This window comes from Vipera berus (genome assembly GCF_964194415.1).
Source record: "Vipera berus genome assembly, chromosome: 1".
NCBI classification, from domain to species: domain Eukaryota; kingdom Metazoa; phylum Chordata; class Lepidosauria; order Squamata; family Viperidae; genus Vipera; species Vipera berus.
The window spans coordinates 42,783,498-42,800,995 of NC_138202.1; the positions used below are offsets into that span (position 1 = coordinate 42,783,498).

Below are 17,498 nucleotides of genomic sequence, written 5' to 3' on the forward strand. Positions count from 1 at the left end.
GGACACCTGTACCAATACCAGAAGAGGTGGGCCTGAAGAACTGTGATATTTTGTTTCACAATTATTCAAAGGAGCAACATTATACCAGCTTATTTGTGGACTTTCATGCAAATAACTGAAGGTGGGATTGTGACATTATTACATGTTTTGCTGTCTAGAAAATCCTTGAAGTAAACTTCCCAAACTAATTGAAATTCAGTATTAAATGTAAAACTTACTTGTCCTACTATGCATCATTTCCTAATCTATATTTAACAATTTACCATATATTTAAAAACTTGTTTTACATCTGATAATAAACCAACATGTAGTATCTTTGGAGAACGTATTTTATCAGTGTGTGTGTGTGTATGTGTGTGTGTGTGTGTGTGCTCGCGCGTGTGCGCCTGTGAATGTATGCTTCAATATAGCTATCAGAAACTAGGTTCCTATAATGTTTGGGATACATTAATTCAGGATTTAATTTTATTCAGGATTTAATTCTAAATTTAAAGAACGAACTATTTAAAGATATGAGATGGAAACGGTGAGAAAGATTGCAAGGGTTTTCAATACTATAACAGAAATGAACTGGATTTTTTTTCAGTTAGATCCTGATAAAGATCCTATGCCAGATTTGATAGGGGGAAAAAGAAATTTAAGAGCCAAGCACACCTTATAAAGCAGACATGTCAAAGTCGCGACGTCACGTGACGTCGTGCAACGTATCAGGATGATTTTGCCATTGCCGGCAATGGGGTGGGTGTGGCTTCCGCATGACGCATCAAGCCCGTGGGCCGGCAGTTTGACACCCCTATTATAAAGGTATAATTTTTATCAATATCTATTCTGTTAATACAGCTAAGTAAGACATTATACCCTTGAGGCATTGTGAAGTGCAATCTAATTAGAAACAAGAAATTTGACAAGCCTAATGTTGTACGATGCTTGATAATAGTATCATAAAAAGATTCTTCCATGAAATATTTAAACCCTCAGCATTTTTAAATCTGGCAATGGCTAAAATGATATGAATACCTTTGAAACACTGAATTCCGTGACATGGCTTTCAAGAACTACAAGACGAAACAACATCAGTTGTTGGATGAACTCTCATTCTAACATTAGCAAAAGGTTTCTTGCAGACTCTCAAGCAAATATAACAACCTTGCTGGATTTGTGATTATTTTCCCCTAAGCAATGCTCTTCTATATTGGAAGTGGCTCTTCTGGTAATGGAAGCAGCTTTCTGTTAATGTAGGTACCATCTAAAATATGTCATTTTAGTAAGTATATATTTTGGAAACAGTAATAGCTGTATTTTAAAGTCATTGTACTAGCTTTTTACTGTGGTAGTTAAGATCACTTTAGAGACCATTCATTATATTGCTGTAGGAATTTGCTCCCTTAGGAACTCTGATGCTTTTTTTCTGCTTCCTTTATATTGTTCTAAATAGATATATTATTAAGCAAAATCAATTAAGGAGTAGAAATTTAGAGCATGGTGAGAGAGGAACTACTTTGATGAAACCGATTTGATTCTCAGTGAATATTCACTTTGCTTTTATCAAAACAAAAATGTACAGTTTGCTACAAAAATCAAAGGATGGACATAAATGATTTAGTTGCAAATCAGGTGCATTTTTAACATACAGTTCTTTTATATTTTTAAAATAACCTTAATAGGTTATACTCATGCTAACTTAATTACCTTTAGTTCCCACTGAAAATAATGGAAATGTTAATCATGCCAAAATCCCATTGCTTTCAATAAAGACTAAGTGCAAATTTGTCAAGATCAGATCTCAAAAAGTTCTCGTAAAACGATCTATTTGCAAGTTGAAAAGCTACAACGTGAAAAGTTGTATTATATGAAAAATATAACCAGCAAAATATACAGGATATTTATATAAGGTAAACTTTCTTGGATTGTATCAACACGGGTTCATCCACTAGAAAGATTTAGTAATGGCTACTAATTATTCTTATGCCTTTTGTAAAAGAATCTCATAAAAATAAAACAAGTCCATATGTATCATATTTACACTTCTCCCTTAGACAATGGCATACTGTTCATATAAAAGGTCTCTAATTTTATAGAAATCTTCACAGAGACAACCTTCCAATCCAATACGTCCAGTTTCAGTCTGTAACAAAAAATATTATATCCAGTTACTTTTTTGAAAGATTTGCAATGTACACACACACACATACGTACGTTCACTATATACTTACCCTGCGAACAGCAACCAAGTTATTACACACTAGAACTCCTCCTACAAATTCAGCTTGAACTCCTTCTCGCAACAGAACTTGCTTAAAATCAGACAATCTAGGCTCATTCATGAAGACCGACTGATGTCCAGGAACCTTTCGTGAAGAGGATACAAGTCAAAATAAATTTTCAATATATTTCAAATATCTGAAGCATTCTACCGGTAAATGTATTCCGTTTTTGTGTCACAAAATTCACATACATTTGTGTAAGGCCAGATGTTTCATAGGAAAAAAAACGGCTATATGTGGTACATCATGGCAGAATTTATTAAAAGCCTCAGTTCTAGTGAGGGCTCTATAACGTAAGCAATTTCAAAATCTTTGACCAACGTGCTCTTAGAAGTGGTATGCAAATTCATCAAGTCATTACTTATTTATTAATTTGCTGCCCATCTCATATTGAAATAACTCATTTCATTTGATTGAGAAAAGATCTGACACATCTGAGCCTTAGTGATTTAAAAAAAAAAGCTTAGATTTCATTTTTTTAAAAAAACACCACAATCCTGACAGAGGAAAAATGCTACTTTTTAGTATTTAATATTATGTATATGAAAGACAGTAGCTCTTCCATTTTTATTACCTAAGGAATTACTATTATTCTAACATTAACAGATCTACAATTTAAAAAAACAACCCAAAAACAACTTAAAACCTCAGTTCCCGTAATGAAATGTATTCTTTATATACAAGACCATGTCCAAAAGCCATTAAAGCTCACTTTTAAATCTTACCTCATTGGGTGGTAAGGGCTCCAACGTAGGAATAATTTCACTCTCCTCACAGATTTCTTTGTCATCATCACCAAAGAGACTTTTAATGACCTTTTGCTGTGCCACAGCACTGGAATCCGATGAGGGTGCATCTACTTGCATTTCCGTGTCCTCACCGTCATCTCTCAGTTCCCCTTCTTCCAAAATTACTCCTGTGTCTACTTTTGATACTCGCATGTCCAGAACTCCATCTATCCAGGCAAGTTCTGCATCTTTAGCTTTACAAAAGTGAAGGGAACTGACTAGGGAGTCTTTTAATCTAACCTAAAACAGATTTAAAAAAAAAAAAGAAAAAAATGAAATAAATGAACAAGAAAGAATTTACATTCTCAGCAGTACATCAATAGCCAAAGAAGATAGTGTGAAAGACAATGAAATTACCCTATCAAGACATTATTTTTATTTTTGGCATTTAAAGTTAAGGAGTGCAGTGGTTTAGCAAATAACCAGTTACTGGAACCAGACAGCATTTATGTTCCGTAGCAGACCAAGCTTAGTACATTCTGCACTAAGCAATGATTTGGCAAATTATGTAGTTTATTGAACGAACACAATTGCCTGGATCTTTATAGTTCAGAGAGCCAGAAATCACTCCATCAATCACAATTAATTCCTATAATACTCTTAAGTTAAAACCAAAGGAATCATGCAAAGACTCAGTGCAAAGGTGAGCCCAGCATGTGAACAAGAGGAAGACCTTGCTGGGAATTATCTTGTTGGATTTTCAAACAGGAAAGTACCAGTCTTGGGGCAAGAGCACATTTAACAAAAGCAGTCAAAAAAGAAATATTGGCTAATTGTAAAACTAACTTTGTTACGGATACGCAAATGTTTTATCATCCTATAAACCAACTTAAAAGTATTTATAAACCTTTCTTTTATAATAAAAATATACCTTTCTTTTATAATAAAAATATACCCAAAATATACTCTATAAATTATATTAGACTACTGAAGTATGCGGGATATAAATGGAATTAAAATAAATAAATAAAATAAATATAAATAACCATCGCTAATAAAAACAGTAAAAAAATGTCTAAAGTATACTAACATAGTAATATAGTTCAATGGCATAAATATATGCAGCAAAAATCACACCTTACTATCAGAATATAAAAGCTCTACCAACCCGACAAAATCATTTTTAACGACACATTTGAAAGCAAACAAGGATCTTTTTAAAAGGAGGCAGTGAGGATGTCTGAGATTTCCTATCAGGTTAAAATATAGAACTTGTTTGTCACACAAGTTCTTTTCACGGATGGCCATGTAACAAGGCTTCAAATGCAAATCTCAACTTAGGGCAGACTGACAGAATGACTGGAGTCCCTCAAGAAATGAACCCAGACTCTCCGAAACTTAGTATCAGAGGTTTAAAATGCCCTAGAAATGCATCTTGAGGCAGCTCAACAATACAATTTCATGATCAGACTACAGGGCTGACTCTGCTTTCTCTTGCATACAAACCCTTTGAAGTAGGTTCTTTGGAACATGTAGGAGCATGTACAAATCACTTTTTTTAAATCATTAAAGCAGTGGCATCTTGTTTCAGGCTTATATAGTACTTCTGGAAGGTGTTGCCAGAAGTCTCCACATGCATATCCACCAGAACCTTTGGATACAGCTGGAAGCAACGATTTGCCTCGTGCACATGGAAATAGTCAGGAGCAAGCCTGGAAAAAGATGTGGCTGCTTTAACAATTCCAAAAAGTGGCTCGTATACACTCTTGCTTGTTCTAAAGTACATCTTGCAAGTGTTAGTCCTTTTATAAATATTTGGAAAATGCTGAATTGTGCTAAGTATGCCTTTGTCATACAAACATGCAAGTCTTACTTGATATATGTGAGTCTCACTGGTTGCATCTATGGTTTCATGCAGCTTGGGCATGTAAACTTTAATGTCTTTCCCCCCAAAAGCTCTGCAAGATTCAGTGAGATCTTGACTGGCCTCAGGAGGTCCGTGGACAATAATCAATTGCCGTGGCTTCATCTGATTAATAATTTTTTTAATGGAATCTCCATCAGAGCGGCCTTCATAATCTATGTATGTAACTCGAGCTCTAAAAATAAAATAAAAGGAGAAAAAGGAGATGAAGAAAAACAAAATCTAATCTTTACAGATTGAGTTGAATATAAACAAGTCACGACATAACTATCATTCAAGCACACTAAACTGAAATCTTACATTTTGTAACTATAACACCATTGTGATTTGTGAATGTTTTAATAATAAGGCAACTTTCCAGCATGATTAACTATTGAGCCAGATGGTGTTAAGAACTTTGCAAAATGCTGAACTTTTACATTTAATAACAAAAGTCAGCAACTCCATTTTTTAGATGTGCACATTCTACATTGTTAATAACATTTCTTGCAAAGTGAAAAGTCAAATCAGAAATTTGAGGGTTGCAATCAAGATGAAGTGATGGAAGTCATCTACATATTTAAAAAATATACTTAGGCCTGTGAAAATTAGTCATCAGGAAATAAAAGGTCAACTATTTTTATAAATCAACACTACCTTAGAAACAGCGTGGAAACAGAAAATAAAGCAATGTAGGTTCAAAGTAGATACGTTGTAAAAGGGAATGTGACTCCTGATAACTGCATAGATCCATCCATTAAGTTTCCTTGGCAACAGCACAGAAGAGGTTCATCACTGCCACCTTCTGGAATTTTTGTTTCTTTTGAATCCAATCTATAGTTGTAGAAATTCCCTGATGCTTGCACTCATTATGTGATCATGTGTTTGCAATGTTCTTGTGTTAATACAGCCTACTGGTTAGTATCAAGTCGAAGACATAGTATTCTCTTGTATGTTTTTATACACACTGCAGAAGAAAATTATCAGCCAAAAAAACAACAACCAGTAATTCTGTGGAAAGACTATTCTCAGCAATTTGTCTCCCAACTGATGTCAACACACTTCAAGTGTCTCATGACTATAATTCCTTCTCTGAAAATGTTGTGATGTGGTTTTATTAAACACCATCTGTACATCCTTCTCCTTGGTTAAACAAGTTATAGACACAAAAGTATTGCCTTTGTGTGTTCTTCCACTTACTGTAAATCAGCATACTTTTTATAACATTGGCAAGTTTATACATTGGTATTTGGGGGCAGGGATATTTTTAGCGTATTGTAAACTCTTCTTCTCTACATAGAGTTTGGCCACTATCATCTATTCTTTTTAATCTAATATCATGTTCCACTGTACCTTTATCTTAGCTGAAGGTGGGAAAGGGGTTGCAAAAGTCTGAAAACCTGTTTTGAATTCCAGTTGTGCAGACCATCTCATTTCTGATAGTTGCTTTTATCCACTGGGCTTGCTTCTGTGATATTTTAAATTTACTGTACCCAGCATTAATGTACTTGCAATTAAACAAACTTATAAATCAAAAGAAATATTTTTTTGCCCTATTATCTAATCAATACTCATTACAATTCATTTGATCAATGTACATGTTACTGTCTTTATTTTCCAAACTCCTCCCCAAGAAACTTACTTCTAATGTTGTATTCTGCTTTTTATTCTACACATTGTCACCTAAATTTTATTTTATATAATCTCGGTCCATTTCACAGTATTCAGTTAGAAGAAAAAACTATTTTGAATCTGAACAATTTTTTTCTTCATAAATTGTGATCACGCAGTGTCTCACTTAACAACTGCATTGCTTAAGAATGAATTTTCCAGTCCCTATTGTGATCATAACTTGAGGATAACTTAGATATGTTACAGAAAAATGGAACAGTGAATGCACAACTCAGGATCATTTCAATACAGCCATAAGCGGTTATCAGGCAGGCTCAAATAAGGTGAAAGAGACTGCAATAGATTAATACACATCACATTCTATGCTGATACCACCATCAACAATTCTAAACACTCACTTTATTTCCATTGATTCCATTGCTGAAATGCATTTAGTAGGAACATCTGATAAATCCTGATCCATAGGTTCTTCTCCATTTGTAAGGCCAGATTCTAATTTGTTCTTTTCTTCTTCTGTTGCCTGAAGTTCTGGAACGAGGAAATCCTCAGGTCTAAAATACAGGAAGATTATTAATTTTATACTAAAGCAGTGTCAAGAATACCAGTGGCACTTCTCCAAATGAAAGTATTATATATACTCTTCCTTTTATTTGCTGTAGTAATATTAATGGCCTAGATCAGGGGTAGGCAACCTTGGCTCTTTTATGACTCGGGGACTTCGACTCCCAGAATTCCTGAGCCAGCATGGCTGGCTCAGGGATTCTGGGAGTCGAAGTCTACTAGTCATAAAAGAGCCAAGGTTGCCTACCCCTGGCCTAGATCATTGAAAAGTATTGACCAAATCTCGGCATCCCAACACATCCAGAATTCTGCCTACAAAATGGCATTTCTCCTCAGTAGCTGCTTGCTTCCTTTCCTCCAGATCTGCTTTAGACAGCTTCCCTGTCCTCTGGCACCATAAAGGACTGTAAAAGGGCCAAATAATGTGTTCCACCAAAGGTTTTCATTCTTTGCTGAATTATCAAGGTTGGATACATACATTTAAATATAGCATCCGTCTTTTCAGAGAACTATTCATTTCATTTGAGATAAAAATGTATTTGGAAAAATGTGCATTCTACATGAAGACAATAAGTCAGTGTATACTAAACATGTGAAGAATATTATAACAATAGGCATTCCCTCATCTCACACTTACTTGATAATCTCTCCATATTCATCCCACTTAATTCTCTCTTCTGGAGCAGGAAACATAGGATAAGATTTTTTGGCTTGTTTGAAGAAGCTTCCTTTTCGATTCCCTTCACCCTTCATCATGAGATCATGTTTGGTCTTATGAACAGATGGTTGATCAATATCTTCTTCAGCATCACTCTCATCACTGGAATCTATATCTGCTCTAAAGCAGGAGTCCAGAATAATTATACAGATGAAGCAAATCAATAATATTTATATCCTGATTAATTCACTGGCACCTCAGTTCTTTGCTATAAAGGCAAAATAAAACTTGTAAAATTATATTCTACATAGCTGTTAATTTTGAAGTTAATGAAGCTAACAAAAACAAATTACTAGATTTCTGCTTAGGAGGTATTTATTTTTAAGTTGCAGATCAATCAATCATAAATCATATTTAAAGGTAAATATGAGGTAAAAAAGGTAAAGCCAAGCCTCTTTTAAGCTGAAATCAGTTCCTAATGACTTTCATGGAAATATCTGTCCAGTTTCTTTGGCAACGTTATGGAAATTACCTTCATGCGAAATCTTTTTTTCAACTTCCCAATCAAGCTCAAAAATATGGAATTGCTAAGTGATTCCCCTGTGAATTCTATCCAAGGCCAATCTGGTTTAACTCTCTAGATCATCCAAGGCTGTCTAGGTGCTGTTACCTGCTAAGGAGGCACTGAATAAAGCCATTTCAAATATTTTTCGGACTGGGCTACTTAAATTGTAATTCAAATTGTTTTACTAGTGCAATGAAATTAGAATCCTGGGCGTTCTACTCCCACCTTAGGCAAAAGGCCAGTGGTACGATCTCGGGTCAATCATTCCATCTCAGATCTAGGAAGAAGGTAATTGCAAACCACTTCTGAAAATTTTCCAAGAAAATTGCAAGGACTAGTCCACGCTAGCACCAGAAGTTAACACTGACTTGAATGCAGAAAAACACAAAATCTCAAATAATACTGAAACAAGTATTCTAGACTGGATGGTTTGAAGAATTCATTAAGAATGTGCATTAATGTACAGGGGTACATAGTAATATACAGGAGTCAGGAAGGCATAAAGATACTCACTCTTTTGACTGCTCTAACTTTTTTGCTGCCTCTTTTTTAATTTTTTCCTTTTCCAGATATTCTTCAAGTTCCTTTCCTTCAAGTTTTACACGTTTCCTGAGCTAAAGGGAAAGTATATATTAGTAACTCATATATTCATCTACCTTAGGTATTCAGACTGAATCTTTAAATAAGAATGGTTGTACACAACGGTAATATTCAATAGTACATATCAGATAAAAGTTCAACCTGCAATAAAATATGAAATGACTTCTAAAATTATTTCATTGAGGGTGAAGATTCTTCACCGTCATCCTACACCTGAGCTACTATTTGCCACTATTGCAAATTATTTTATTATTTTGCCTTATGCAAAATAAGATTACTTACCATCAATGGAAAATTCAAGGAATTCAGGCTCTTTTATATGTATGTGTATTTTTCTACATTTTAAATCTCAAACAAATACAAATATATTTAATAGCCACAGTTATTCTGGAGTGTTTACGTCTCTTCGCAGCTAACTGATCAGCAATTCTATCATTTTTATTTTCTTCAAAATAAGGTTCTCCTATCTCCTGGGCCGCTCGCAGTCGGTGTTGACGGGAGGGCAGAGATCCACCCCGAGGCCTCTCGTTTGTGGAGTTCCTCAGGGGTCGGTTCTCTCGCCCCTCCTGTTCAACATCTACATGAAGCCGCTGGGTGAGGTCATTCGTGGTTTCGGGGTGGGGTATCATCAGTACGCTGATGATACCCAACTTTTTCTTTCCACCCTGAACCAACCCAGTGATGCCCTCGCCGTGATGTCCCGTTGCCTGGAGGCGGTCCAGGTCTGGATGGGGAGAAACAGGCTTCGTCTCAATCCTGCCAAGACTGAGTGGCTGTGCATATCGGCATCTCGGACTAACCAGTCCATCCCACCTTTAACGATGGGGGGTGTTACCCCCCGTTGATAGGGCTTGCAACTTGGGCGTCCTCCTGGACTCACGGCTTAATTTTGAAGACCATATAGGTGCCGTGACCAGGGGGGTTTTTGCCCAGGTTCGCCTGGTGCGCCAGTTGCGACCCTACCTGGACCGAGATGCCCTACGCACAGTCACTCATGCGCTCGTGACCTCCCGTTTAGACTACTGCAACGCTCTCTACATGGGGCTGCCCTTGAGGACCACTCGGAGGCTTCAACTGGTGCAGAATGCGGCCGCGCGAGTTGTGATGGGGGCTTCCCGATACTCCCATGTAACACCTCTACTCCACGAGCTGCATTGGCTTCCAGTTGCCCTCCAGGTGAGATTCAAGGTGCTGGTGATGACCTATAAAGCTCTAAATGGCTTGGGTCCGGGATATTTGAGGGAATACCTGCTGCCAGCATCAAGTTCCCTTCGTCCAGTGCGCTCACACAGGGAGGGTCTCCTCAGGGTGCCGCCGGTAAAAGACTGCCGGCGGATAACACCCAGGGGGAGGGCCTTCTCTGTGGGTGCGCCTGCCCTCTGGAACCAGCTGCCCGTGGAGCTTAGGACTGCCCCCGACCTTCGTTCATTCCACCGGGACCTGAAGACCTGGCTCTTTGAGCTCTCCGGCCCAGGCTGAGAATTTTTAACTGGGCTTTTTATTTTAAGGGATAATTTAATCTTTTTAAATTGTTTTTTAACTTTTGTATTTTGTATTGCTGATTTTAAATACCCTGTAAACCGCCCTGAGTCCTTCGGGAAAGGGCGGTATATAAATCTAATAAAATTAAAATTAAATTTATATAATTCACCAAAAATCTCTGCACAAAAATTAACTGCATATGCACAAATGTACATATTTTTTGAAATTAATTTTTACTAACAAAAATCAACATTATACATACCATAATGCATACCTAGCAGTTCTTTTATTGCTCTGCTCTGCTTTGAGTAGAGGCAAACCATTGCCCAAGTTCACTGTTTTGCTACTCTTATGCTAGCTGAAAGATGTAACGTTTTTATTAAAAAAAGTACTGCATTTTCTTACCTCTATGTCTATAACTTTTTCAGAAGGATTATCTATTAAAAATCGTGCTAGTGTTCCAGGAGTTGTTCTGTATGTCAAAATAATAGAATTTTTGGGATCCTGACACCATTGTATAAAGAGATCTCTTGAAAATCCACAATCCAGATCTGGCTGGCTAGCAAGAACAACTTTGGGACTAGGAACACGAGCCAAATCTGCAAGCCCATGACAAAGAGACAGATGACGAAATTGGAAAGGATTGTTTCTCTTATCTTCAAAGCACCTCATTAGCTTGTCACTCATCCATTCCACCTGTATACGGACACAAAAATACAGATCATTTTAATACCACCAACATTTTAGACTGTAACTTAGAAGGACAGTTGGGTTGTTTCGCAAAGCATGCTTTGATTGCTCCATATAGCCTTAATATCTTATTAGATGTTTTGTTACTTGATACATAAGGCTAAAATATCTGCTCTACAACAGTGATTTTCAAATACTTTATAAATAATCTAATAAAACAAACCTGAGATTTTGAGAACTCCACAACATTGTAACTGACATTGTTTAAAAGTGCCAAGGAATAAACTCCTAAACCAGCATCTTTTGTCCTCCATATTTGATCAAGCAGTTGGGCAAGTTCCAAAACTCTACCTGCAGTGTCCACAGCTATTAGGACATTTCCATCACCTCTCAATGTTTCCAAAATATTTGCTAAGGATAAAACACAAGGAGTAAAGTTACAATATTTGAGCCCTTATATGTACAAAAATTATTTTACTTGCTGTCACAAAATACATACTTAGCAGTTGCTCATCTCTTTGTTTCCTCCTTGGCTGTACATAAGTAGCATTAAACGAATCAGTGATGAGCAAAGAAGGTCTACTTAACATTTCCAAGGAACATCCATTTAAATGACTGAAAAAGAAGTTATATCAATCTCAGCGTATAATTGCATAAATAAGACAAATTAAAACCTGATCTCAATTCTCTAATTTTCAAAAAAGGTCATTTTTTTTAAAATAAAACCATTTTTATTAGAACACATGATTTAATTGCAATCATGAATTTAAATGTATTTATATATTTAAATACATTTACAAATCATCAAATCTACATGGTGCTATACAAATTAGATACAAAAAGAAATCAAATTTCTCTGCCACAATTTAAAAATAAATGGAAAAGAACAGGTAAGGTAGATTGGTACAAAGAAATACAGTTACTAAAAAAAGTCACTATAAGGCTACACTTCTTGTCACATTAGTTTGGTAGATGCATTATTTACCATATCCTTGCTGCTATCTGAGCTCATGGGTATTTCCTTAACAATGAGAATACAGTGTAAAAAACAAAGCAAAGAAGGAAAAGCCTACGGAAGAACCAATTTATTTAAAAAAATGTTCTTAAAAAGGAATAAATGTTATAAACAGATTTCAAAACATATCATAATTGAGAACAATTTAAATTTAGCACTTTGTTCCATGTTAGATTTCAAATTAGTTTCACTTTTGTATTATGCCCAAAATAAAGGTGAAATGACATCCTAAAGAAAATGAATATAAAACGATGAATTGTCCTATAAATAAAATCTGATCTACCACTGTAGACATTATAGACAGGTCAGTAGGTAAAATATGGAATCTACTTCTATAATTAGAGACAACACTTTTATATAATTAGAACATGGATGACGCTCTTAACACATTTCTAAATTTATTGCTTTTTAAAATTAAAATTAAACATTAGGAAACTTATTTCCCCACTCACAATTACATTGTATATTTTAAAATGAGTTAAGGAAACCATGTTTAATTACTTAGTAGACCTGTGCAGCACTTCTGTTTCAGAAGGAAAAACAACATGTAAGAAACTTGATAAACCATGTTTCTTTTCATGGAATCACCCTGCAAGTGAGGATTCACCACACAATGCTAAGAGACTTCGGTGATCTATCAATTTATTAAAAACTCCTGCAGGAGAATCCGCATGTGAAGCATCTTTTCTCCTTCAGGTCAGAATTTATTTTGAAACTGACAAAATGGCATTGCAGAATGGAGGAGGAGATCTTTCATTGAGGAACATTATGCATTTCTTAATACATTTTAAACATTGTCTAGTAATTTTAAAAACAGAGATTACACCAGATTTCCTTGTCCTCAAATTTAATTCCTGCATGTGCAAACTCTGGCACATATACAGGATTCTTAAGATTATGAAGCACAAAAGAATAAGGAAATAAGATTCCTCTACAGTACTAATTTCAACTCATTAATTTTTCCACTTGTAAGTAGGACAAACCCGGTGTGCAAGTTCCAAAAAGTATCAGAGCTAAAAAATAACATGGGAAGTTCTCCCCAAGCAATGCCAACTATTTTCACACTACTGCCCAAAAATTTTTATTTGCGTGTTCACTGAATCATGGGAAATACAATTTTGATTTTTAAAAAAGACTACTTTCACTCACAAAACCATCCAGGACCCAGTGTCTTTAGACATCAGAAATGTTAAGAAGCTGTAGTAGGAAAGTAGCAACATCGGTGTACGTACATCTCCCTCTTGTGGTTGAAATCAACTGCATAAACAATTTCCTCTTCTCCATCTTTAACTATTTTCCATATAGTACCTCCTATCATGTGGCCTGCTGGTAATGGAGTGATGGACAAACCATGCCCTTTACCTAAAGAAAAAAACACAATTTTATACCCACCCTAATTACATAAGATAATACAAGATACATATACATATAAATACATATACCCAGATAACTTGGCTTCAATTCTTCATACCAATACAATGTATCAAAGTAGTATTTTTCCTATTTGTTTTGCTAATGCAATTCATAATAACAGAACCTAATTCTAAAGAAAAATGGAAAAGAAACCCTTTTATACATTATTATGAAAATAATGAACAGTCTCATGGAACAATCTATGTCTCCTGAGGTTGATAAGAAAAAAATTAGAATTCTGCAATAAAATATTGCCCTATGGAGTACTTCTGATCAGGATTCTAGCAATTCTTCATTTTTCATTCCTCACTCCCTTATGTTTTCTCTTACCCACTACTGATCCATCCCATAGTGTCCACTGACCAATGATTCTAAGACCTCACAGAACCTTATATCAAGGGTTGTTATAGCTACTCCCTCTCCCATCTTCCATGCATTCACACAACATTATGACCTTGGAATCCATCCCTTATGGCTTTTCCCCTCAATTTTTTTTTATATATATCTAGGATTTCAGCATTTTTAGATAAGTAGTGGCTTGGACTATGTAGTCACAAATCAATAACACAAGGTCTAGACCAGAGACAAGGAAAGGATTAATTAAAGAAAAAAAAATACTTTAGAATGTTATGTACTTCAATTAGCTTGACATCATGCAATTGTGTAACCATTTGCTAAGTTTAAAATAATAGGAAGATTTAGATTTTAGAAAAAAAACATAAATCCCAAACAATAAGACACAACATCACTTTAAGAGTGTTCTTTTTCACCTTTCAAATTGACAATCTGAGAGAATTTTAGTTGTTGTATTTTATCAAAAGCTGCATCCACATCATCCAAAGTAAACAAGGTAAAGTCTTCGGTATTATGGCGTGACTAGTCAAAAGAAAAGAAAAAAATATATTCTCAGTTAAAATTAGATACACTGAGAGAACACTTAAAACATACCTCTAAAAATTGAGACATGAACTTTACCTGGTAGAGGTCATACATGAACATCTGACCCATTTTGTATACAGGAATAGTGGCATAAATAGCACAGTTCAATCCCATTTTTCCTACTGCATATGGGAGAGCACCCAAGTGCAGAGGATCAGGATGTGAAAGAAGTACTGCATCAACCTGGTGAACATGTCTATAAAACAAGAACAAGGGGATAAAACATCCCATTTCACTATTTTAAAAAAATAGCATTTCAATGACAGTATAGTGCACAAAATTTGAGAACTGATACTTTTAATCTAAAATAAAATCTGGGTCTAGAGTTCTATTTTTAAGGAGGAATTTCCAATGAAATAAGCGCTTCTCATAAAATGCTCCCTTCAATAGATGGGAAAATATTCTTTTCAATAGAAAGGAGATGTTATCTTGTAGTCTCTAATCTCCTGCTCTCCCAATATGCTCTGGAGGACTTTCACAACAGAATCCTCAAATAAAAGGGTATATTAGCAAAACTGCACTACCCTGTCTATAACAGGATATTCAACTGGACTGAAAACATTCATGAACTGAAGAAACCAGCCCTCATAGAAAAACACTTAGAAATCAAGTTTTTGCTTCCATGTTTCACTTAAAAGGACTATCTCAAAAAACTTGTAGTAGTAGTTCTAGGGATGAAATTGAATTCTGAAACACTATCTTTTAATAGATCTTGCTGATTCTGTCATCCAAGACTACAGCTTATGCAAAGAAATGCAAAGTCTACATGTATTACATTATTACAGTTATATTCAAGAAACCAAAGCTAATGAAAATCTTACTCTGTAGATCTACTCTTAATACAATTTTGCATGCAAAATCTCCATATGTGGAACTCTGATTAAATATTTCTGTATTTGAAAGTACAATAAACTGTTCCATCATCATACTTTTCTTGCATTTATAAGAAAATAAATATAATTCCAACCTAAAAAGTAGCACAGACTATTCTTTATAATTTGATCCTGCAATTGTTGTCCCTGACTTCATGAACATTTTAAATATATTATTGATTTAAGTAAAGCAATTTAAAGGTCAAATTGGTCAATATAAAGTAGAATTATTCTACCTATTCTTTTTCATATACACTAAGGAAAAAATTCTTGACATAATTTTGTACCAGAATTTTAATAATTTAAACATCCACAAAAGTGCTTTATGTTATATAAATAAGCTATAACAAAAAAACACATTACATTTTTCAAGGGCTCACTTTAACTGAGTCAAATTCTACTTACTTCCTCAGGGAATCAATGATGTCCATAGAAAAATTCTCATCCCAGCCACAATCCAACAAAAAGCGAAACTCATCTACCTGAAGTAAGTAACAGAGAGCAGATTCTTCCTGAACCCCTGACAGGGTTGTTAGCTTGATAATTGATGTCATTTTTTGTTCCCAAATGTTCTCACCAAAAATAGTTCCTATAAGGGAATAAATTTTATTTTAAAATCCTTTTTGTTAGTTATATACAGCTGGGAAAATTTAGAGATACTTAATACTATGTTATTTCAGCATGTTTCATAAACATAAGATCCCAATAGTCACACAAGCAAACTGGAAATTTCCGCAAATCAATGAATCAATCTATGATAATCAAGACAAGATTAGAGATAAAATCAAATGCTTTCTTTCTTAGAACCATTATATCATTTTTCCTCAACATGACAAACAGGGTTACCAGGACAGGGTGCGCGTGCACACACACATATCCTCATCTCAGAAAAAAAGGAATCCAGCACTTACTGGCAGGTATTACAATAACCTGGTTGTAACTATAAAGTATTATTCAAGATATGAACAAGCCTCAGATTTATCAGGGTGTGCTCTGCTCCATTTTGATGCAGCTTGAGAACTGGAAATTTTCAGTATTTCAACATAACCCTACTATTAGGCACATATGCATGCTCCTCTCACTCTTATATAATTTTGTTAAGACATATTTTACTTAATTCTGACATTAGCTGTCTACTTTTATTTATTAATGGCCAACTGCTAACCTTATAAAAATAAAGATGAGATAAAAATATGTAATAAGTATAGTAACTCAAGGCAACAAATACACATATTACTCCTTCCTATTCCCCCCCCCCCAAAAAAAAACCCATCCTGCAAGTGGGTTGGGTTGAGTGTAAGTGTCTGGCTCAAAATCATCCATTATATTTGTACCAGAAAATAAAAGTTCATCACTTTAGAGCTACCTCTAACTTTACAATTCAAGTTAGCTTTCATCCATAACAGTGGCATTAGAGAAGTCAGCCAAAGATATCCAAAATAATCAACCCAGAGTTAAAAGTGAAAAAGAAAATTTTATTGATGCCATTCTATCTCAAGGAGTAAAAAAAAAAACTTACACAAACTCATTCATCAAAACCCGGGTGGCTCAGCAAAGTCACATTAAACTCAAGCTGTACAAAAAGCAGAAACTATTCCATTTACTGAGGACAGGCCATCGTTTGACAGATGCAGCCTTTTATTACAGAAACTCTTATTCGTCTTTGGAGATGAGACCTAAATCTTCGGGCTCTAAAGAGGGCTTCGCGGAATCCTGCCTATCAGCCTGACATCCTTGGTGTCTTAAGTTGCAGAGAAGCTTCTTTCACAAGCTCGAGTTCTGCTGTTGTACTCTCTCCGTAATTTTTTACCGGAAGAAAAGCAGCCGTGTTCATTGAGGACTGAGCTGTACTACCGGTAGGAGAAAGCCAAGTATCTCTTAAGCGGCTGCCCTCCGATACACTTACTTCGTTCTTACCAATTGAGCACCCCTCGTTACCTCCGGGCACCTACATTTATTGGGAAATGGAAAGGAGAAAAGAAAAGAAAACCGCACGTGCCCACTCAGCCATCCCCAGCCCTGCCTCCTGCTGCCGCCATTTTGGGGAAGAAAGCGGCAAGCCAGTTGGAAGAGGAGGAGCCGCCGGGAGGAAAGAGAAATCTGGATTGTACTACCCTAACCAGATAAAAGGGGGAGCACCGTTATATGTTATCGTGATACATACATATATCATCTA

The 17,498-nt window shown here is 35.5% G+C and overlaps 1 protein-coding gene across 3 annotated transcripts; it reads right to left on the bottom strand.

Moving 5' to 3' along the window:
• Positions 1-1,518: 1,518 nt before the first annotated feature.
• On the bottom strand, positions 1,519-17,396 carry CPSF2 (cleavage and polyadenylation specific factor 2). Of its 3 annotated transcripts, none has more exons than XM_081319779.1 (15): positions 17,240-17,396; positions 15,728-15,911; positions 14,487-14,646; positions 14,282-14,387; positions 13,331-13,460; positions 11,583-11,698; positions 11,307-11,494; positions 10,799-11,089; positions 8,825-8,925; positions 7,726-7,926; positions 6,926-7,078; positions 4,866-5,091; positions 2,990-3,292; positions 2,214-2,348; positions 1,519-2,125 (listed from the first exon to the last, which is right to left on the bottom strand). In XM_081319779.1, the coding sequence occupies exons 2-15, from the start codon at positions 15,874-15,876 to the stop codon at positions 2,033-2,035; spliced, it is 2,352 nt and encodes a 783-aa protein (XP_081175905.1). In that variant the 5' UTR covers positions 15,877-15,911; positions 17,240-17,396; the 3' UTR covers positions 1,519-2,032. The 3 variants fall into 3 exon arrangements, with proteins under 3 accessions (XP_081175905.1, XP_081175903.1, XP_081175904.1); XM_081319777.1 differs by having other exon boundaries at positions 17,229-17,370; XM_081319778.1 differs by having other exon boundaries at positions 16,842-17,370.
• Positions 17,397-17,498: the final 102 nt, after the last annotated feature.

Bases quoted from the DNA above. Each gene is read 5' to 3' on its own strand.
- CPSF2 (XM_081319779.1), bottom strand. From the start codon at position 15,876: ATGACATCAATTATCAAGCTAACAACCCTGTCAGGGGTTCAGGAAGAA. The intron at 11,090-11,306 runs GTTTGTTTTATT...GTCCGTATACAG, and splicing joins TGGAGTTCTCAAAATCTCAG to GTGGAATGGATGAGTGACAA. The intron at 2,126-2,213 runs GTAAGTATATAG...TTTTTGTTACAG, and splicing joins ACTTGGTTGCTGTTCGCAGG to ACTGAAACTGGACGTATTGG.